General features: G+C 33.8%; 1 protein-coding gene across 1 annotated transcript in view; it reads right to left on the reverse strand.

The window, feature by feature from the left end:
- WDR72 (WD repeat domain 72) overlaps positions 1 to 25,200 on the reverse strand; it is a 94,994-nt gene that overhangs the window by 40,377 nt on the left and 29,417 nt on the right. The window contains exons 14-17 of the mRNA XM_015873028.3: positions 24,489 to 24,694; positions 8,841 to 9,661; positions 4,436 to 4,527; positions 2,746 to 2,828 (exon numbers count right to left, since the gene is read on the reverse strand). Coding sequence (XP_015728514.2) covers positions 2,746 to 2,828; positions 4,436 to 4,527; positions 8,841 to 9,661; positions 24,489 to 24,694 — 1,202 coding nt within the window. The remainder of the gene's footprint in view (positions 1 to 2,745; positions 2,829 to 4,435; positions 4,528 to 8,840; positions 9,662 to 24,488; positions 24,695 to 25,200) is intronic.

Consider the following 25,200-nt stretch of genomic DNA (forward strand, 5'->3'; position numbering starts at 1 on the left):
GGTCTGAACTAGTAGGAAGAGGTGCAGGACTCCTATTGATCACGGAGGCATTAGGAGTTAATGATATTAAGCAGATATTTCCATATGGGTGTGCTACACCACAGTGCCCTGATAGTGTCATGTACAACAGAGGGAATTCGCTGAGGACCCATAGACTGATGAGTGCCATACAGATATGATAGACTGCTTGCACGCTGTCAAGTAATTAAATCCTTGTCCATATATGCAAAGACAGGAGGCATTTAAACATCTATCATTTAAAGGAGCTAGGAATAGGAAAGGAATGATTATAAAAGAAAGCGTCTAGTGGAAAAAAATATCATTATCTCTGTTAGACCAAACAACATCAAAGCACTACTTGTATGCTGCAGTTCAATTATTTACTAAGTATTCCCTAGAAATTTTGTTTTAATGTGCACTACATTAAATAAGAAAGCTTCATAAAGCTGCAATAATATAATAATATAGTATATAAAATTAAAATATAACTAAATACCTAACAGAGTAGCAGATTATTTTAAATATAAAGGACAATTAAGACAGACAATTAGACAATTAAGGGCAGAAGTACAATCACTGCTACCTCATTATGCATTTCAGGGTAAGTAATTTTTTATATATACTCATATATATGTGCATACTACATATGCGAGCATAATTTCAAGGCACAGTCGGAGCTTGGCAACAAAATGTTACATTTCACCCGATGAACAGGAAAGTGCATGAAGACCTTTCCTTTAAAATCAACTGGGGAAAAAACCTTGGAAAAATATTTTAAAAATACATGCATTTTTAAAGTTTAAGACAAAGACCTCCCTTGGCCCTTCAGCTTCAACAAGTCAGTTACTCAGTAAAGCCATGATCAATCATTTGAAGCAGGTTCTTTCAGTTTCCTTGTTTGCACAGAACCTGTTACAGTACAGTAAGGAGATGAGGAATCGATAAATGGCAAGTCCTTTGAGTCATGTCTCAGAATCAGTATCTTCCACAACAAAAACAAAACACAAAAAGACCTTTTTTTAAAGCAAGAAAACTTGGGGTGGATGTACATGACTTCTTAATCAGGCTGCTCAGGATTTATGTGTTGGCAATGAAATTGTTTGTGTATAAAGAGAGGGCTAAAAATGCCACCCAATTATCAATAAAACAATCATTTTATGTAAGCCATGGGTAGTTGAATACTCATAACTGTTGGTAACACAAATGATTTTGAATATTATATTTACAGTTGCTGAGTGCGAACAGAAAAAACTGCACTACAAAGCTGGTTTGCAACAATCACTGCAGCTACTAACCAGCCTCTGAATAATGTTAAAATGTGGGTACAATTCATAGCATGATATTTGCAGTACTTCACAATTTCAATGGATATAAAATCTTTTCAGAAAAGAAAGATACGAGGTGGTTTGTTCCAAACCTTATCTTCCTGCAGACTAATCTCCTTTGGCAGATAAGACCATTAGCATTGTATAACTTGATCAGACACTAAGTTCACTGGAAAATATAAATACATAAATCTTACATAATCAGCTGTACTGCAAGTGCAACTTTCGCGACTATACAGCTCTACTCCATAAAGAGTTTTAGCAGCTGGTCAGGCCAGCAAGGGATTAAATGGATTTCACATGAAAATTGCAGCAATAGAGATGAAGTTATTTTCATTTTTTTTCATTAAAAAAGAAAAAGGAAGAACAAAACTATTGTAAGAGAAGTTTGTGAGGGAAGAATGCTGAGATAATATGCCAGATGTGCAGATAATGGACTTGCAATTAATAACTGATAAAATGTTGAATTACACTGGATAAATTGACAGAAAAAATTAAAGTATTTCTATAACAGAACACAGAACTACCTCCATGGTGCCTTCCTTTGCGTCAGCTCTGGAAAATACTCAATCACTTGAAATACAGCAAAGAGTTGCAGTCAATTTTAAAAGCAGCATCATAAAAATAGACCTTTTACACTTATTTCCCTTTTCTAGAGTGAAATCTCTTGTGGATGCAGTACCGTGTCTTCAGTTTTCCAATTCTGAATGTTAACTGACTCAAGCTACTACAGTTTTTGTTTTTTGTTTTTTTTTTTTTTTTTTAATGCATATTTCCAAAATTAAAAATGATTTCTAGATTTCACTCTTCAGACTACTTCACAGTTCCCAGTGAATTCTTAGGAAAAAGCAATTTATCTCTACGGACAAAGGATTTTTCACTAACACGAGCTTTCACTGACACAGCTTCAACTGACCTGGAAACCTGTAACTTACGATGTTTTTCAGCTAATTCCTGAAGAGTGTTCTAATGCTAAGGATATGGGATAATTTTATGTCCCCTTAAGAATGCATTTTCTGTTTCCTGCATAATATATTAATACACGATGTTGCCCTTATTATAGCCTTTATTTATGTAAGTTACATCTAGCCATCAAAGAACAAGTTATTCATCTCTAAAACATGCTGTGAACAAGACAAAATATCATTAAGCATGCTTTGCTTGATAATTACTATTCATTCAGATTAAAGAACAGCTGCTTTCTCATATTTAAACAAGTGCTGAAAGGCAAGATAGTTTCAGTAGTGACATATCCCATACTGAAATAATCTGATTTTAAAAGATACTAGTAGCATGAATTATGTGATATTTTTACCATAAATTATTAACAATTGTACCATATGAAAGATTCCAAATACTGAAATAAGGTCAATATTTCCTAAAGATTTCATTATTGTAATTAGCAGAGGCTATTTCCCACCTTTATAGATTGGTCACTCCAAGAAGAAATGAGTTTCAACAGTGAAGCATTCCCAAAATCAGAGGAACGACGTCTTCTTTTATCTGAAAAACACATGTAATTTATGAGCTGACAGAACACCTAGGAGTTCACGGAAAGAAATTTAACATTTTTAATTTTTCTCTACAGCAACGTAATAATTCAGCAAAAATAATTTCTCAGAACACATTTTAATCTCATAACATAAGGCATGCATACATTTAGTCTCATCCAACTTCATTTTGTTTGCAGTGGTCTAATTATTTGTAAAGATATGATTTCCTTCATGACTTCTAAAAGTTATTGCCTATGCTATGTACAATCTAATGATTATTATAGGAGAGATCTATACAAGCATGCAAGTTTAAGCAGACCTAAGAATTTTTGCTTTTGGTTCTTACAAGCTGATAGAAGAGCTAACTTGAAGCCACTCTGTTGTAAACATAAAATGATCTTTCAGAGAGCATCCCTGTGATTGAAAAAGAGAACAAGAAACATAGAATCCTATCCAACCTTATCCTCTGTTCTCATCCAAGCAAACTTCAGTTTTATGTCTGAGGATATAAAAATGCATTAAAGGATCCTGTTCTAATGTGATATTCTTCCTATCACTCTTTACAGCTGTAAACATATACTGAAATGCCACAGATATAGAGAGAAAGCTGTCCCTCCTAAAACATCTGTGTTATCCACAAGTCTCGACGAAAACTTTGATTTTTAAATCCAAACAAATGTATGAAACAAGAAACGCAAACTGTAAGTGAGATTACCCTCAAAGTTTTAGGTAGCAGTAGAACAATTTCTGTCATTAAGATTTTAGCAATCTATTTTTGTGCAATTTATCCATTTACTTTTTATTATCCCTTAGCTTTTTCCATCTTTCTTCTAGTAAGCATTTTTGCTATCATGACAAGTTAAACCATGTAATAATTACAGCACATATAAGAAAGAATGAAAGATACAATAAAAGCTAATTTTAGATGGGGTTTTCAAGGCTTATTTACATACCAGAAGGTCAACTTAAAAGAGTTTGTGTTAGCAGTTTAGACAGGACTTAACCTATAATAGGATTGCTATCTGGTAGGTAACATATTGTCAACAATCTACATTCCAACTTCTATTCTTTGGTTTACTGCTGTAAGAACAAATTTACTGTGCCCTGCAAGCCAAGATTTGTGAATGACTGCCTATGGTACATTAGCATGAAGAGATTACTTTATTCTGCCTTAAGCCAAAAGTCTAAGGGCATTATTGAACAGGCAAGATAACCCTCATATTACTAAGGCAACAGTTTGCTTGAAGGGTTGTATATATTGCAGGGTGGGCAACTGTTGAGGGAGATGGGGGAGGGTGAAGATGACCATTTTATTACATCTCAGTTTTTCAGATAGCTAAAATTGTCTTTAGAAACTCAGCCAACATATTCTGCCACCACACAAAATATTTCCTTGAATACAGTACTACTTATCAGTATCTGTGCTTTTGTAAATAAAAATGATAATCACAAAAGAAAACAGCAGATTAATACAATTTATTTATAAGCAATGTCCTTGAAACTAAATAATATATATGTATTTTCATTTTTGAAGTTAAGCAATATATTTTAGCCATGAACTGTATGCAAAATATAACAACATTATAAGCTAATATTGCCACACTTCTATATACTTACTGCGTGGTAACTCTCCATAAAAACTGGGAAATGAAGATATGGCAGCTTCCATATTTTGCCATTTGTTGTGTACAGATTCTGGTTGCTGTAGGCTGAAAGAATACGAAACGAATAAAATCTGAACATACAAAAATTTTATGTTTGATTAAAGGTCAATATTCATAGAATCAGGGAACATCTTAGAGTGGAGAGGATCTCAAGGATTATCAAGTTCCAACCCCCTGCCAGAGGGGGTTGCCAACCACTAGTTCAAGTACTAGACTGGATTGCCAAAGGCCCCATCTAACTCAGCCTTGAACATCTCCAGGTGCAGTGTCTCCACAAACTCTCTGGGCAACTTGTTGCAACACTTTACCACCCTCTCAGTAAACTTCCTTTAATCTCCAATCTAAATCCTCTTCCTATCAATTATACCTGCGTATAATATAATTTCTCTCCAAGAATAATTTGAATGCTTTCATCGTCAACTTGCTATTAAAATGATCAAATGTACATAAGTCCAAGAATCATCTAGATGCAGGAACTTTACATACACCCAAAACATTTTGATTATGAATTTAAAATAATGTAAATAATTGCATTAAGATAAGATTTTCATGCACTGTTTGGGTTATTTTTCTATTACATAGTATAAAAGTGATAGCTTTATTTTATAGATTTTCAGCGTTCTAAATTTTCATTTAGAGTATGACTCTAATACTTGTGATTTGGGAGACTAACATGTATATGAATATCTCTTTGGGAAAACCCTTTAGTACTTGTCTCTAATTAATTCAGGAATGTAACCCCTGAAGAAAAAGAATGAGAAGAAAGGAAGGGAAAAGTAAAAGTATTTCACTTTTAAAAACTAACTACTAAGTTGTAAAACTTAGTCTGAAAACTGTCAGCTTAAGCACTAAATTGTAGATACAGATATCAAAATGCACCAGGAGAAAAACTTCATCTGATAGCTAATTCCTTTTTATATCCCACTTTTTTAATATGACATTTTAATGCCATTTCCTTTATTTTCACAACTGCTCAAACTGCAGATTCAAAAACATCTTCACAAATAATAGTTTATAGTCTCATCTCCAAGTTCTTCCAAGATTATGCTTTTCATACTTCTTTTTTGCATTATGGACTGTTTGTTTTGTAAACTGTTCAAACCCCATTGAAAGCTACTCATATTTTCATTTTCAGCTTAATACTGTTTGATAGTATGCTCAAAACATGTAATTCACTGTTCATTATTTTCAAATCCCAACAATTTAATTCATGAAGTCTGGTAGATAAGAGTTCACAGCTATACTACATCCTAAAAATTACTGATCAAAGTCTTTGCCTGAAAACAACAGTCAAGAATTCTTCAACCCATGTTCACTGAGGGTGCTGAACTGTCAAATTCACAGTTTACACAGAAACATACATACATACACATGCTGACAAAGAATGGATTTCTGCTCAAAATATGATTATTTTCATCCAAGAATACCAAAAGGTATATGAACTGCATTTTTCCAGTTCTGATTCTCCAGATTAAGAGCGTATTTATTTAACAGAAAAGAAAATCACTCTCCTGTAGGAAACAAAATCAGATATGCCAAAGAGATTTAAATTTTATTATTGTATTCACTGGATCAAGGCACAGTTGTCTCTCAATAGAATCATTCTCCCTGTAGCCCAATGAATATTTTGGTGCCAAATGCAAAGAGAAACAGCATTAGCAGAAGAAGGTTGGATTCTTAAAATCTGAGACCACAAGAGCATAGTAGTATTGTAGTAGTAATGTATCTAGAAATCCCACTACAATGCAAGAAATAAACATGCTGGTCCATTATTTAACATGAAATTGGGCAGGAATTTGAATACCAGCTACAGAAATACAGAAATATATTCACTAGCTATTCTGTGCGAACGTTTTTATCCTGCTCTGAATGTTAAGGTTATAAAGCTTCACATTTCTTGGATTTGTACTCATTTGCCTATAGAAAACTTCCACAGGTTGGAAAGTTATATGCCCCTGAAAAAGAAAATACTGGAAAGGTAGAAGAACCCTACTGAAAGAAAATGAAATTGCATTTTATCATCCATATTAGTAAATGAGCTAGTAAGTGTTGTTTTACCACAGTAATAATTAGTAGACCAGGACCCTTGCAAGCATCATAAAACATCTTACTAACTTGTTGAGTAAATGCTACAGCAAATAAGAATTCAATATTTAGTTTTTCCCTTGAGCATGCAGTAGTTTTAGCCGAATTAACTGCTTAAGTACATGTGGCTACTTACTGTACTTTCAGAATGCAAACTGTGTAAAGTCACATGTTCTTAGTTTCTTTCACACTCTTAAATAGGCAATCTACATTATAGTAGCACAACTCAGCAAAAACAAAGCTCATTTCAGTCTCAAATAAAAAATGAACAATGAAAAAGGATAAATCACACAGGAAGATTTAAAGAATAAATTAACATAGACTGTGACAATGCAGACAAATCATAGAGGAAGAAGTTAAATGAATGCTGAATCTCAATATCATGTTAAATAAATAGTCCTATTCATGCTTATGCTTAGAATTAGGGGACAAAAAAAGAGAGGGAAAGGAAACTTATTGATCACATATCTACATTTTGAAACAGTTTTTGGAATATACAGGAAAAAAATACAGTCTGAAGAGAGAGCCATGATGAGAAAAATACTTTGTCATCAGCAGCACAGAGGAAAAGGCCGGGTGACTAGGGACTTCCAGGTCTGTGTTGATTCACCTCACGCAGTCTAGTCCTGATCTAGTTCCCTGAAAATGATTGCTATCTTTCTATACTAGGAAAAAAAACAAAAGCAAACAAGAGGCTTCTTCTCAGTTTATTTTCCAGAAGAAAAAAAGAAAAGAATAAAGACAGAATAGCCTCAAAACTTAGTAAGAGTGTGCTAGTAAAATCAGGGCAAAAAGAGGCATGTTATTTCTATTCAGACTTGCAATACATGCTATTCCTGCTACGGAGAGCAAGATAAAAATATAAAGCTTAAAGATATACATACATATTTTTTAAAAAACAACAACAACACAGGGAGAAACTCAAGAGGCTCTTATTCAGATGAAGCCATTGGGAAGCAACATCCCAAACAGCATCAAACTGAAACTTAGCCACAAGAGAGCAAAAAATACGATAAACGGAAAGGCTGTACAACCACAGAGAATGTAGACAACCTAAATCAAACCATCTCAAAATCTTAAATAAACATTTTGCACATTAAATAAAATTAATAACTTCTTTAAACTATAGATTGTGATAAGTTATCCTCATACTGTACAAAGAAATTGCCTGTTTCTACAATAAACCCTGGATGTCACGGCTATAGCTTTCCTGAAGAAGGCTTACAAATTTATTTTACTGTTTTCACAAAATAAATTCCGTATTTTTTCCCATACAGTTTTTATAATTTTAGGGAAGAGATGTTCCAAATCCAGAGTCTATGTCTGCAAAAATGTCCAAATTTAAAATGTTCCTATACTTATACATATCTGCCAGAGCACTGTGCAACAAATTGCAAACATAAATTTTGTTTGTATAAAAAGAAATTAAAGTCCAGTCTCAAATCCTGGAAACTTCATTTTGTGTAACATCTTGCATTGAGTATGGACCAGCAAGCAATGAAATAAGCAAGAAAAGCAACTGAGAAATGCATGTTTGTCTTGTAAGATCTTGCATATCTCCTCAGGCATCTTGAATGCCTACAGCTTTGTGGAAGATGCACAGTCCTTTGCAGCAGAAGAATCAATATTTTTTGTTCTTCTTCTTGCCTCTAGGCCATAGCATCAACAACACTGAAGTTAATTGTCCCGAAAATACTAAATACAGACCAACATAGGTTTGCTGAATGACAACAGTCTGTGGACAGACAATATCCATTGCCTGATTAGTATGCTCTATTTGGCTGTGTCAAATAACGTTGAGCACGCTATTTTTTTTTCCCTCCTTAATGCTGAAAAAAGCATTTAGTCAATAATTTTGTTTTGAGTAATAAATGCTATTTGGGATGGCTCTTATAACATGAGGGTGTTACTTCAGATAGGATAACTAGGACAGATTGGTTTTGGCTCACATTTTGTTTATCTATGAAGACTGGTTAAGTATATCGCTTACAGGAACTGAAAATTAACATAGCACAAATGTGTTAATGCGCCCAAATATGTCTTAGGAGACCTCATTATTCTCCTTAAACTCTGAGAAAAAGGATTCTCTCTGAAAAGACAGGATGTGAAGTTGGATAGCTCTAATTCTTGTTCAGCTGAAACAACTTTACTCATCAGCTAAGTAGAAAAAAAGACACTTTCTTGCAACCTCTTTTCATTTAAAGAGCATGTTATAAAACAAAACTCTAGAAAAAGAATGCAATTTACTTTTAAGGAAGAAAAGATTTTCTTACCTTTCAATTTGACTTGCATCTGCTGGAGGCATGTTAAAAACTCGGTTGATTAAAACTATTCTGCTTAATAAGAAAAAAAATATTTCTGCACCCTTTGTTCTGTAAACATTATTCCCTGCTCCATCTTTCTCAGCAGTGTGTCCTTCAGTTGTAGCAAGGTACTTGTTTGATAAATCAAGCACTCTTTTTGAAAACAAGTTGCTTACAGTATGTTCTTCTAGCACTTCACCATCAGTACATTTCCATCCTGGCAACATCAGTGAGAGGTGGCTTTCATTTGACACAAGTCCAAAAGCAACAGGACTCTGCAGCCTTAAGATATCTAATTGCCCAACACAAAGATTATCTACTTCTTTATTTACACCCCAGGGTAAGAGACAGGACAAAAGCAGTTTAGCTGTATCTGTGGTGATGTTCACGTCGATGTTTTCTGATGGCTGCACTTTAGTCTTTCTTGAACTCTTCATTTTTTTCTGTCTTTTTATGCCACCACTTTCTTCCAAAGGTCTAATTGTGTTAGAATCTCTATTGGCCTGGTTTGCACAAACAGTATCTACTTGTTCATCCACTGACAATGTGAACCCAGGAGTTTTATTTCTTTTTAATGTCAGTGCTCTTTTCTCAGTGGTACTTTTGGCTCTTTCTAGAGCATCATAGTTGTGGAATGAATTTGATGACTTTAATCCACAGGGTTGAGATGACAGCAGAAGATCCACAAGTTTTTCCACATCAAATAAGAGAACATGAAAGTTTGCATTGTTCCATTTTGTCTTAACTGGTAAAACAGCAAAGGGCTGTTGAATAAGGCTGTTATCCATTACCTGAAAGAAAAATAGCATTCAAACAAATCCATGGTATTTTGTAGATATCAGCACGGTTGCACAAGGAATAGGCTAAATCCATTAAATCCCCCATTAAGTTTAACTTAATTGCATTTCTACACTTGTTACTTCACAAAAAGTTTTTTCTTTTAAATAGTTTGTGCAAAGTGACATGCTTTTAAATGCTGTAATCAAGACTCTCTATCAGCTTTGAAATACAGGATAGTCCAACACATTTTCATTGCAGAGATAACATACAGGTATTTATTTTGTTTTATTTTATTTTATTTTATTTTATTTTATTTTATTTTATTTTATTTTATTTTATTTTATTTTATTTTATTTTTTGAGATGTGCTCCAGATGCTTTTGTAGAAAAGCAACTACTCTAGTTCACAGGGATCACTGGGACTCTCTTTGCCAAGGGGTGCTTTCTGAATGTACTAAGAGGATCACAGAGTGTTAAAGTCAAATTTTGAGATGGTAACAAAGTGGATATCAGAATCCAGATTTATTTGTTAAAGAAGCACCTTCTATCTTCAGGAAACAGCAGACAGGAGTATAAACTTCATTTTGATTCCTTTACATTTTTCTTTAAGCACTTACAACTTTACACTTTTATTGTCCTGCACTAAGCCTATGCCCTCAGTACTGTGTTCGTTCTAGGGATTTCATCTTTATAAGCAAGCACATACAAGCAGAAACATAGCAGAGCAGCACATTTTCAGCCCAGTGGATCTTTTGCAGAGAGGCAGTAGTGTCAGGTTCCATATCAGAGGAAAACAGGATTTTCTAGATCACTTAATTTCTTTTGTGATAATCAGAAATACTCTACTAGTGCAAATTAAGAACTGTTTCTGCTACATCCATGAGATGAATCTTAAAATAAACCATCAAATATTAGTTTAAAAAAGGAAAATTAACAGCTAAATTTAGTTTGAAAAAGATGTTAATCACCGCTCCATTCAAGAGTAACTCTTTTCATAACACCTTCTACAATGCAAACAACTTTTGCTGGATTAATAGCTCTGAATCAGTTACAAAAAAAAAATAAAAATATATATATATATATAAAAAAATTATATAAAAAACACAAATAAACAAAACTTTTGACTCTGTTTACACAACAAGTTATTTGACTATTTAGTTTTGGGTAATAAAATGATCTCATGTTCTCTTAATTAGTGAATGACATTAACAACAGGTGAAAACACACTCTAAATACAAAACATTAACATTCCCATGGATTTCCTTAGATAAACAAGGGGTTATAGCAGCATGTTCGTGCCTTTTTTTTTCCTCCTTATCCCTTCCCTTCTTAAAATAATAAAAAAATAAATAAATAAATAATTGTAGTTAAGCATTAAGATTATTTTCCACCTTTAATTATACTGTTTCCTAATACGCAGGTAGAATTCCATGTAAAGTACACACTGGAATTCACAAACTAGTTCTGAAATAAATAGAAAATTTGTACCCTTCTGTCTTTTTTATACACTTATATTATGTTGATTCATATTTAGAAGCTTTTAGGAAAAATCACCATTCAATCAAGAAAACATCTTGATGGTGTCAGTTGGTTGAGGAATCTGGTGATGCAACTGGGCGTGAGGTCACAATAAATGTTTATTGGCAATTCGAAAGCTTATTGACATTGATCCTAAAAGCATCTACCAAGTTATCTTAGCTCTCTGCAATAGGCATTTCATTTCAGTGAAAGCAGGTGGACATCTAAAGCTACAAACATAAAACACTATTTAGGACATATAGACAAGCTATTCTCTCTAACATAAGATGACAGAAAATGGAAGGAAGCCCATAAAAATAACTATGAACTTGAGTGCTGGGAATAGCATCTGATAATGGTTATTGAAAAGCAGATTAAGTTATTTACATTCTGAATGGTGTATTTGTTAAAGTTCCAGAAGTATTTTACAAAACTAGATTTACTGGCTACAAATAGGTATTGTCATTAATTATTATATTTATTATTATAACTACATTAAGAGTTTAATAACTTAGAATCAAAAAGTAGGCTAACAGTAGCAATAACAAAGGATGGACTCCCTCTGAGCCATGTGGTCTAACTCAGAGGTCTCCCTCCTGTCAGCAGAGGGTTCTTGCTTTTATTTTTTGATTTTTTTCACCGTTTTTGTTGAATGGAGTTTCATTTAAAGTTTGAAAGACAATCCTGGGTTCATGTCATCACATTCTATATCCAAGTATCAAGCCATTCCAGTCTTATTCCCCAAATGAATTTCTAATTATTACATTAAAACAAATCTTCCAATAACACAAAGGCTTCCTTCAGGTCTGCAAGTTAAATGACCACTCTATGTTGTACTACAAAGAGTCATCCACAGATTTTGATAATCACTACTTTCAAAGGACAGTACAGAGATCTCCTCTTTTTCTAATTCACCTTTGCTAATTAAAAATTTTACTTTTGGCATAGCCTACCTTCTGACTCTTCACTGATGAATACACCAACTTTCTTCCATCTACTTCCATTATTAGCAATTAGGAAGATTACTTTTAACAGTCTTCTGACAACTATTGTAGGGAGAAAGCTTTTCATGGTTTTAATAACTTGATCTAGATTTCAAAACCTAGCTTTTGTCCTTTTCATCATTGTCGAAGTGCGTGACTCCAAAATAATTATGAACATTCAGACACACCGCTGTACTTCATTTATAAGAATTATCTGCATACACTCTCCTTCTGCATCACTAGCAATAAGTTTAAGAAATCTATCTGAAGGATATCTGTATCATTCAAGAAAGATGACTTTATCTATAAAAACAACCACTCCATTTTCATGAAATCTAAAAACTGAAACAGAAAGCTAAAACCATTTTCACTGTCATAACATAGCTAACCCATTTTTTTAGTCTAAAACTAAGAAGTAGCAAGTACTTCATTTTCATTTGGAAATGGTGCCAGCATGCACTGTTCCAAAAGCACTATCAGCCATTTCAGCTAAAATGTTTCCTAGTCCCTAAAAAAATTCACAAATAGAGTATCAAATGAAGCTTTTACAGACTTCTTAAGTCTTATTTTAAGCATTCCCAAATCTCAGTGTAAAAGAGTGTTGCCACCACCACGCAAACCAGCATAACGATGTATGATGCTAAGGTTCAGTAGTGAGGCCAGATATCCCTTGTTCAAGGAAAATATAGCCTTTCATGTTGATGATATTCATGCTAGCAATTGGAATTCAGAACATTTTGCTTCTAGGAGGAGTTTGCATTCATTGAGAATGCTCCCTTTGAGCCCTCACCTGTGAGCTTTTAAAGAAGCACGGCTACAGACCAAAATGATATCCAGACTCATGAATCTCTTGAGTGTCATCTCTGACTGATCCACAGCTTTCCTTATCTGAGAAAGAACAGGGATTCAGGATGGTGTTCAAATGGCAAGTTACATTCTATGCATAGAAACTATAACATAATTGATCCCTAATTTGCTGCTGAAGATATTATAGCCAGGACACAGTTGTTGCAACAAACTACAGGATCTCTCATTTCTTCTGACATGAAATCCCATCCTGCCTTTGGAAGATTATTCTTTTACATCCCTCCTTCTCCCTTTACAAATCTTTACCAAATCACCTTAGCACCCAGGAAAAGAATTTTCCTCATCTGTGGGGCGTGGGGCTGCCTTCTCCATAGCTTCAAAATACATCAGTGCTATCTTTACAAAGTTAAAGGCGTCAACATTACAAAACATTCATGGGAAGTACAAGTCCAATGTTATTTTATCTAGCTGCTTTTTCTCTAAAGGTTCTTTCCCACTGGGATCCTCCTTAATCTAGGAACACTGTTCCACTTAAAATACACACGTCCATTAGCTGGCAGTGACTCTATTGTTTCAGATCCTTGTGTATGTGTACATTTTATGCACTCCTGTTTTCTTCACCAGATGCACTTTAAAAAAAATAAAAATAAAAAAAAATATGAGTTTTGTGCTAAAAATACATTGGACAACAATGGTCTTGACATTCATTTTACATAAAATAAAAGAAATAAAGTGGCAAGGTAGCCTTTGGAAGGCAAACCAGGCTCAAAATACACTTAGGGGTCAGTTTAATACCACTAAAAGGAATAGTTCTCACAGTGTGGGTGGTATCAACTTTTACACAAAAGCATGCTTGAAAGTATTAAATGCAATTCTTAAATACTTTTGGTCTTTACCCCACTGTACTTTAAAATTATATAAAACATAACATACAACAAACAAACAGGACCCTAATTTCCCAGTGCCTGCAACGTGAATCAATAATGCAAATATGAGCTAACCTGATGAGAAATACCAGTCCCCTCCTTCCTTTTCTACTTCCCCTCCATCCCCCACTGCATAAAATTAGAATTCAGTTTGCAGGTAGAATTTGGTGTGCAGGTGGTAATGATCTTTCAAAGTACTGTCAAAAGAAAATTCATTAAGATGAGCTGTGCTGCTTCTGATTTTTGCAGAATCAAAATAACATATAATTTCTATGAATCTTGAGGTTTTGTTTTGTTTTGTTTTGTTGTTTCATTTTTCTTGGAAAATTTAAACTTTGGTATTTTCACAGTCATCAGCATATACATTCCTAATAGACCACTAACACTAATCCAATAAAACAGAGCATTTGACGTCCATGATAAAATCTGCATCAGAGCAAGAATTCCACTTTTAATGAATGAATCCCATATTAAATATAATAATTAAAAAGAAGTTGCAAATTTACCAAATATCATCATCTTATTTATGTGTAAACAAAAGTGAACGTAAATAAAAGTTCAGTAGACTGAAGCAAGTCTATCACATACAGGGATCTTAAAAATTCACTTGTACTGAAAGGATAGCTATACTCTGTTCTCCATGATATTTAGTCCCTGATAGCAGGAAGAAACAAATGCTACTTCCTTTCTGATGTCATTTGTTATTTTTGTCATTTTAAAAACAGAATATGGAATATCTTAATAAATGGCTTCATCTTCATAGATCTTCTCTCTTTGATCTTTGAAATAAGATAAATTACATATACAAGGAATGCTCTGAAAGTAATGCCTCCGATTTTATTATGTTGGCCCATGACATCAGAGTTGGATGCTGGTGGTATGGCAGTAGAGGTTGGACCTTCCCACCAACATTCCATTACATGTTGATCCCATGTGAAAGATGGCAGCATTGAGGCAGTCTAACACAATGGTGCCTGACATGGAAATGCACATAAAGCAAAACATTTTTCCTCCATGTGGAAAAAGTGGTACCCATAGACATTCATTGATGCTTACTGAACATTTCTGGAGACCAACCAGTGGATGTGAGCACAGTGAGGTGACGGGTAGCACATTTCAGCAGTGGTGATAGTGAGTCACCTCCACTGGCACAGATTTTTATGAGCACAGCATACGTATTTTTGCTAATCACTAGTAAAAATGTATGGTTTATGGCTGAAAAAATAGTGTTTTGGAGCTGAGATGTGGTTAATATAGAATGACTGTTCTCTTTGTAAGTGTTGCTTTTTCCACAGAAATAAATAGAGAGTCCTATTTTCAGAGCAAAGTATGTAGTATACGTAAGAGAAACAACTATGTTCCAGGGGCATGTTTGCAGGTGCAATCTGTTACAGTTTTGCAAAACAGGAAATGTGGAATTCTCATGGAATTGTCTCAAAGAAAAATACATTCTAAAAACGTACAAAATGGCTGGCACAGTACAAATTAAAGCATTAAATTCATTTCTAAATCCTCTGAGCCCTGGGCTGCTGGAGATGGTAGTCGATAGTAGTAAAAAAAAAAAAAAAAATTGCCTCCTTGAAATGTGCTTGGTGGACAGCAGCTTGATGATTGGCAGCACAAATAGAAGACAAACGAGAAAGCCTTCAATCTGCAGCTGATGCACAGGAAGAACATGGGGAGCTGAGTTTACAATAGAGAAAACATTACCAAGCTAATGGCACAGGCAATCATTTGACCACCATGCATCTCTGATAGCAGCAGGGCATCCATTTTCAGTTAAGTGTTAGAGTACCTTTTTGCTTTCTCTGACCACTGCAGGGGTAAAACAACCTATGCGTGAAACCCACTGACTGGTAATAAATTACTATATTGGATACTTTTTGTTTTCTTTCAGCAATGACTTTACTGTGTATTCCTGCTATCATTACCAATTAAAGTGGAGATTGCGTTAGCAAGCTATATCTAACTGTATATCAGTCCCTATGCTCCAATTGCTTTAGCAAGTATCACAGGGTCAAGAGGCTCCTTTGACCTTTATCATCTAAGTCTCTCTGACCACTCACTATTTGAAGCAATCTCAGCTGAACAGATGGACACTTTTGCAGATTCTATAAAGCTTAGAATATAAAGATAAATGAAATTGTGTTTGGGGCTTCAAACTAGTTTATGAACATAAAATATTGCATGCAAGTTTCACAAAAAAAAAAAAAAAAACAAACCAAAAAACAAAAAACCAAAAACAACCCTCAGATTACAAATAGCATTTCTTAAATTCATACTATGAATACAATACCTGTCTACTACAAAATATTTGTAGCTTCAACATATAAAACTAAAGGCTTGATACAGCTAGTTATCATGCAGTTACTACTGAATATATAAAGCCTAACGATTAATGAAAATTTAATCCATCATTTTACTGTGACTGATATATATACTAAATATTCCAACAGATCATACAGTGGAGGAATACTAAAACAGATAGATATTATAGAACACTCAAATATGAGCTTGAACCTTAACTTCAAAATCCCTCTTAAGCTTTTGAAAAGCGCTCTCAATCAGTACACCAAATTTAAGTCATACAACATTTAAAGAGAAAGCAAAGTTGATAGTCATGTCTGAAAAACTGGTAATAACTTCAAATTTTATGTAAATAATCTTGTTCATTAATGACATTGAATAATCTTTCCAGATAAATCATATCAGAAATCTGCACTGTTAATTTCGAAAAACTTAAGTAACAAAGTTAATATGGACTTAACTAGATTCATTGTTGAAAAATTATTAAATTGGATTAAATTGGAGGGTTTTTTCTTATTTTTATGCTGCTTCTGTTTTCAGGAAAATAATCACTCAGGAAGTAAAGTTCTGACCTGCATGTTCTGCTAGAGTTATTTATGTTTTGTACAAATACTACCTTAAAACATTTTCTTCTTTTATTTCAAGACCAATCTGAATTCAATCAACAATTCAAAGCAGTCTTACTAATGATGAACTCTGTAAATATGCAAGTTTGGTTTTTTTCTTAGCTTTGGTGAATTTATGAGAAATCCAGGATATGGGCAAAGATGCTGTTGGTCAAAAAAGCTGCAAATTATAGGTGTGCAACTAAAACAGCTCTTAAACATATACTATCTCTAAAAGTCTGCCCAGGGATGAAGGATGAAAATCATCAGTTGCTCTTTCACCTCCACATTAACAGGCAAGAAGTACCTTCTATCCCAGTACATCTCCTACAGACAGTCTGTACATACACACTTCTGTGCGTACCCAGCTTAAGGGTACACTGTAATTTTCTATAGACTCCTAAATTTGGCACAGACAGGGCAGACCTACCTTCTCCAAAGCAATGCTGTCTTCATGCACAGAGGATCACACAAACTAGAGGCGTTACTATATTGATCAAACAGGATGCTCTTGAGAAGGACATACATAATTTTCAATATCATTTACCCTTTTAGTACCTTTAACAAAGGCTCTCAGATTTTTATTATAGAAAGAATGTCAAAATGTACAGAGGACCCATTCACCTCAAAATAAGATCCACCTTCTATGTGGACAGTCTCTTGAGCCATGAAAATCTTAGATGGAAGGAAAGTATGAGATTCTTTCTTTAAAGGAAGACTTATTAGTATTTGAACACTCAGTACATAAATTATGTCAACATTTTAATGTACCAATGCAGAAGTAAATTTTCTAACAAAAAATGATGCAACTCTAGAAATGTACAGATTTCAGAGATGGGTGGCAATAAAAACTTTCTTTACATTACTCAGCACTTAGGAAGGAAAGCTGTAACATGGAACATCCACTGTGGTTTCTACATAATCAACTGGACAAAACAATGCCATGGTAATCCACAGACATGATGCTTGCATCTGGGAATTATTGTACTGAATTATTTACTGGATGAATGAATGCCCAAATATTTGTGAAAATAATACTGGGCAGAGAAACTGCCAACATAACTAAAGAAGGAGATTAAAAAAACATGGGAATTTTGCTTTGTTCTAAGGACTCAAGTATGTAAAAATTAAGCTACCAATACAATGCTAGCTGCTGTCTCCAACTGGGATAATGTCTTTGCCCTGGGATCCTCTGATAGTGCAGTCGCCATACTGGATTCTAAAAGTAAAATTTACCTACATAGAACTACTAGATCAAATTCTAAGTAATTGACTTTCCCCAATATTTGTAATTTTGCAGTTAAGTTTAAGTAGAATACTGCAGTCTAGCCTTAATGTCATTCTTAAAAACATATGAAAATACAGACTGGACTTCAAAATTCTATACTTTTAGTAGACTTTTCTGGGAGGTATTAGAATAGCAGCTACATCCCTGTACCCCTAGCTTTCATACGGTTATTTCCTTGACAGTTGTTTAATCTTAGTGAAGGCAATAGTATTGCAGAAGTTTTCAAAGGAACAATCTTTGAAAATAAATATAGAGACATAGCTGGTTTGTTGATTCATCTTTCTGAGAACTACTGAAAGAACAGAACTGAATAATTTTTGGTTTGAGTATTAAAATGTAGAAAAACAACAGAAGAACAGAAATGTAAGCACTGGTGTTGCTTCTTTGTTGTTTCTGCTGTTTTTAAATTGAACCACAATTTAGTACTTAAATCTCTGATAATTAGCAGAAATGTTTCTTGAAGAGTAATATTTGGTGTTGGTTTCAGAAGTCATTTTGCAAGGCCTAGTTCCATCATTACATTTAAGCTGTCAATGTATTTCTAAAAAGTTACCAGTGTTTTGAATTGATGAAGGAGTGCACCTCAACAAAGGCCTGCCTGTGTTGCTTGCTATCCACATCTGTACAAGTAAAATATGCTACGCTATCACAATGGTAGCCTTTCTTTTTATTCTGATTTGTGGCAATGACTGGAGAAAACACCAGAATCAATGAATTCACAACTTGGTAGAGGGGCTCTGAAAACTGCAGTAACTTTCAGCAAAGCTGGCACGTGGTCCAAGCTATTGCACTCTCTCAGGATCACGATGCCCTTTGAATGTCACCTGTTTCATCTAATAATTCTGAAGTGATTCCTTCACTGTAGTTATGTTGCCATATTGGCCCCATTGCGTGTTTCACAGGAAACGTGGTGCTGAAATGCTTTGCATCTGCATTATGGGAAATCCATATATAGATCTTTGTTTCTTTGCTCATTTCACTATTACATTTGAATAATATACTACTATATATAGCTACTGAACACAAATCTATGTACAAAAAAAAAGAAATAACCTGGCAGAAGAATGAAAAATTATCCCTTTCCTGTTACCAACATTTTCCCACTTGGTTCTGCTTTGGTGTTAATTGTTAATTTTAAGTGATCAAAGATCCGTATCTCTGATGATACCACCCTAAACATCAAAATGTAATAAAAGAATACAAATCTAAGGTTCCACAGTTTACAGTATCCAAGTTCATAATTGAAAAGTAATATTTGGTATTTGTGCTTATATCTCACTTCCATTACTCTATCAGTTTTCACATGGGAAAAATTTAACTTGCAGTGATTTTTTCCAGTTTCCCAATAATTTTTATTTTTAATTTTTAAATTGCACCTTACATCCTAGTAAAACAAAAGACTGCTGTTGTTCCAGCCTGGTGATGTCTTGTTTTTTCTAGGCAACATAATGTAGTTCATTATTTATCATTTCTGTACATTCTATTGCATATTTTTTTAAGTAACGTTTTAAAAATACCAGCTTCCTTCTGAGGAAATACTTTTGTTTCATAGGCATCCTGCTTACACATATTTTGTTTAAAACAATATACGTGCTATTACATAAGTGAATGAGAAGCTCTTCAAAATAAAAAAAAAAAAAAAGCATTTTGGAATTGTTATAGTAACTGGTACTTTACTCCAGTAATAATTACTTCTAACAGCTGCATAAGCACAGTGTCTTCTTATGGATCTTGTATAGACGCTTAAGATATTTTGACTCTCTGCACCATTCTCTAGTGGCTATGTGCTCAAAGATTCACATTTTAAGGAAACGTCAAGTGAAATATATCAAGTGATAAATATAAATATTTCCATAAATTTTCCTACATAAATGTATTTCTCCCCCATCACTGTCTTTCTCATCTGACATACACAGCTATGGAAATGATCTCAAAAAGCATTGTTTTCTAGTCTAGATGGACTTCAATAGACTTCAATAGTGTAATTCAGCAGATCAAGGGTTTCAATGGAATTTGACTTAGCAATGATTGCTCAAATCGTATAAGCCCCTCTTCTTCCTACATCTTTACCTAAAAGAAGCTGTAATCGCATTATTTAGCCATGCACTAAAAGTAGCAGCACATAACAGATTTATATCCAAACTATTCCAAATGAAAAGCTGAAAAATTTTCTAATGTTAAATGTTCATGGAACATCAGGAAAATGGATTCCATTCAGTTTTTATGTAAAGATTTCACTGAATCACATAAAATGAGGCATTTAAAAAAACATTTAAAAAAATTACTAGTTTCGTTTTCTAGAATAACTGATTTAAAGCTACAATTACAGCTAGTTCCATACAAACACCACAAGCACACAATCTAGTACGTAGTCTATTGTAATTAAGACCAGAGATTCAATACCTATTGCTACTGGCCAGGTATCATAGCAACCTTATGTCATTGAATACTACTGGAAAACTGTTCAGCACCAGCAAGACTTCGCTTCAGGAAAATCTACAATGGCGCTACAGATTGTCAACATCTGTGGGGGTTGTTACAGAATGAACAAAAAAGAAATCCTTTAAAAAACCAACAAAGCAACAACAACAAAAACAAAAACCAAACAAACAGAAAAATGACAGGAATATTGTAGGATCATTAAAAATAACACAAAGGAAAGACTTTTTGTCATTAGTTACATAACTTATGCATCAGCATCCTAATATCTATTCACAATATGCTGGAGTTAAAATAATGCTGTTTTGCTGTTATCACACTGCAAGCATACATACACAAAGTATTTTCTCTCCCTTTTTTTTTTTCTCATTATTTATCACTAATGTTAATATGAAATTAGAACAGACTCTTAAAATCTTAAAATAATATTTAAACTTCCAAAAATGAATTCTAGATAGTCTTCTATAAATCCGCAAAAAGAAAAAACAGGTTACTATGAACAAGAACCCAATATTGATTTTTCTGCGGTGCAGTAAAGCATCTCCATTCTATTTGGCTGCTGTCAAAGCCACTCTTTAACAGCTGGAGTCAAATTGCACTATTTACAGCAAGAACCCTTGTCAAGTGGACCATAAGTATTCTAACAATACACTATTCAAATGGCACTTTGCCACACAAATTGCTGACTTGATGAATACCCTATGTCAATGACTAAGGCCAACATAAAAGTTTCGTTTTTGTGAGAGATTTTTACATTCACATACTAAGTACAGCTTTCTAGAAGAACTATTAAACTATATATTTTGGGTCTTTAGACACTGAAAATAATTAAAATCTGTTTAAATATATCTAGGGTATTTGACAATACTAATATGGATCTTGCGTTAACTGCATTTGTCACACTCATCTGTTATTGGTACTCCCACTGGCACGTGCAGCACAATAAGAGAATTAAAATGGTCAAAACACCATGAAATCAAAGCATTCTGCCTTTGTATCTGTGATTCACATGATGACAAATGTTTTGAAAGAAAGCCTTTGAAGCTGGGCTGCTATGTGAGGATATTTTTCTTAGGATGGAAGAAAGAGACCATTGTCTTGCAGATGTGTGTGGTTTTTTTATTTTCTTAAATATATTATTAATGATAAAACAATGTAATAAATATTAATCTTGCCTATGAACTTCATGTGGATCATCGTACAAAGTAAGGATTTCTTACAAACCTAATACCAACCTGACAGAATAGATGGAATCCTAACATTTTCTGTTGCATGTCTCCTGAAACTGAATTTTTAAGGAGGCTGAAGTGAATTTTTTGTTTGTTTTTGATGAAATTGGAATGTTATTATCAATTCAGCATGTTAACCTTCTATTACACAATTTGCCAGAGAATCGAATGAAATATTGGATGCATACATACATATTAAAGTATTTTAGATTTTCACAATTGTTTAATCAGTGAGGACATTGTATACAATACAGTTTGAAGGTGTTATACCCACAGAACTTTCACTAGCTTCATGAAATGTTTTCAAGAAAATATTTAAAGATGTTAAAAAGCTGCGATTCAAAAGAGTCAATACAAAACACTTGGAAAAAACCCTGAAAAAATGTTTCTAGATCGAGAACTACGAAAAAAATTGTCTTTTGTCTTAAGAAGCCTTGGTTTGGACTTCATAACAAAACAGCTTCAACTATAAAAAGCCACATGGTCCCTTTGTGCAGACCATACCAGATTTCTAGAATAACACATTAAGCAGATCTCCATTGTTCACTTAATTGTTATTCTCTTCCCAAGTTGGCTACACCCTATGCTTTTAGCCACCAGCATCTCCCACACTAATGTACAGTTTCTGCTCTAACAGGGATGGAGGTGAGATGAAATGCTGGATGCAATGAGCGGCAGATTTTTGATGAATGCTGTTTCTCCAAGTTTTTATTTGTTAGAGAATTAGGCTAACATGACTGTAAGGACAATAAATAAATAAATAAATAAAAAATAAAAAAAAAATACAGAAGGTGAAAGAAAGGTATGCTGTCAATCATAGGGAAGTTTAAGAGCCATCAATAATATTTTCTCAAGGAGTTTTCATTAGGACAAGATAACTAATGAACAAAATTGAAGGATGAAAATGGAATATTTCATTGCAGAATCAGAGCAGTCAAGACACATGCCTGATCAAGAAGAGTGCTATAAATTATTACAACTCTGTCACCTCTTGTGACATTACTACAAATTTAAAATCACAGTAATCCACAAAGTACATTAAACTCCTCACTTCACAATTTGCCAGAAACTACTTTCCCATATTCCACGAACAGCACATCCTTTTTCTTAAACACTTTGTTAAACTCATGCAATTTGAAAATTGAAATGTAATATGTATGGCCAAAACTCTGCTCCAAAGACATCTATTATAACTTTGTTATTCCTCTTTGAAAAAGCTAGAAGAAATTATTCCTTTAACTAAAGTAACAGTGAGATCAGATTCTGTGTCAATGGCCAACTAGCACACCATCTGCCCCCACAACATGCTCAGCAGGATTATGCTTTAATAAGACTTTTCAGAAAATGGGATCAAAAAGAACTTTAGAAATCAGACTAAGGTTAGTAAAAGGTCAAAGAGAAATATAAAGAGTTGAACAATTATAAACTCAAAGGCATATTTAAATTGTAAGGAGAATTAGGAAAAAGACCAGAAGAGAAAGTTTACAATAAGGACTTGGATTAAGCTATCCCTTATCAAACTGATTTTTGGAAAATCCAGTATTTTGTTTAACACTATATAAAGAAGATAGGAAACGGCCAGACACTGTTCAGAATGCTGTTTCTACGTATGAGTCAAAGTTAAAACATTTCTCATCTTTGTTTATGGGGAGGTATTTATGATCCGCGTTCAGTGGCTTCCTCTGTTTTATTGCAGGGAAAAGCCATTCAGAAAAAAACTAGTAACTAAGAAGGACTACATTTGAACAAGCAACATTGAAGCCCCATTCTTAAGGTCACTTTGTATCAAGAATTCAGTTAGATATATTCAACTCCTGACAAACTAGGTGTTAGAAACAAAGTATTAACTTTCATCTTTCAGTCTGAATAAGCGTTATACACATCTTATTTGAGATTGCAACAAAACCAAGGTTGTATAACAATCTGGTTTTTACACTGAGCAGATACAGCCTTTCTAAATATCTACAATAACAATTAAAAGTACATATATTCAAGCAATAAATAAACAACTAGTACTGTACTTTCTACTTTGTTTCTCATTTTCTAGTATCTTTGTAATAGTTTTCTCAGATTAATAGTACATTAATAGTAGTGACAGTAAGGCATTTCCAACTATTGCTTAAAAAAAAAAAAACAAAACAGGAGTGTAGCTTTTTGAGCAGTCACAATTATTTAGTTTAATGCCATCAGTGAAGAATTGTTAGTTAAAGCTAGGTATTTTTCAAGGCTAAATCCTGAAGACTGATATATACATTTGTGGCTCAATATCTCACACAATGAACACTGTTATTATTTTTTATTTTTTATTTTTTAAAGCAATGAAGTGCCAAGTTAATTGCACCAACATAAATGAAAGGCACTTTCACTCTGTTCTCCACAGTTAAGAAAACAAACACCAAGTAAAATCTACCACTGAATAGCAAGAGAAATCTGTGCCTCTGTAGAAGAGCTATGTGGAAAAGACACTTGAAACCTTTCCCAAGACACATCCACCTGAACTGGCACCTGCAATAGTTCTGAGGGCATGACTCAGAGTTGCAGTCTTAAGGTTGGATTGCAAAGAAATATGCTCAAATTGTGCTCAGTGATTTGTTCTACGTGACAGTACTGGACAAATAGTTGCAATTAAATTTAAAATCAAGTCTACACAACACAAAAGCAGTACTACATGGGGACGGTGAAAGTGTAAAGAACTTGGATTACAATAATTTGCTCACACATTAATTTTCATCCTTACCTTATCAGAAGATTTTTCTGTCTGAGTAAGGTTGTAAGAGGTCATACCACGCTTATAAGAGCTGGAGGATTTGTATTGAACATTTTTATTTCTTTTTGACTCCTGAGATACAGAATGTAGAGAATCTGCCACTAAGTATTCTGAATCTTCAATGGAAGAAAGGATTGCTTTTGCTATTTCACCTGTTTCGTGTCGTTCCAGGGTGCCTATAGAAACACAAGTTGTAATATTTTATTTTATTTTAGCAACTATAGTATCTAAAATGGCAGCTTGAATTTCACCTTGTATATTTTACAGGAGTAAGAAAGTCATGAAGCTACACTTACAGATAAGCCAACTAAGTCCTTACTCTCTAGATCTTAGAAATGCAGGTTCTATTTCACTGCATTATTACATTCAAAAACCCAAAAACTTAACTTCTTTAGAAGAGACTGCAACAAATACCTTAAACTTGAGGAAACCTAGGATATTCTGTATGATGTATGAAGTCAGAGGAGAAAAGGAATGTTAGAATACCACTTGTTCAAAACTGTCATTTGTCTTCTTCCAACAAAGCCTTCACTGTGTACATAATTAACAGTGTAAACAATAATACTTATGTAATATTTTAGTGCTGTCCTCTAGCGTTCCCAATTACAAACAGCAAGGGAAAGCTCTTTTTTTCTCTCTTTCCCTCTGAAACATTTTAAACACAGCATAAACAAATACAAAT

Source organism: Coturnix japonica, chromosome 14 (assembly GCF_054131305.1).
Source record: "Coturnix japonica strain WE chromosome 14, WE-NBRP24, whole genome shotgun sequence".
Classification (NCBI taxonomy): domain Eukaryota; kingdom Metazoa; phylum Chordata; class Aves; order Galliformes; family Phasianidae; genus Coturnix; species Coturnix japonica.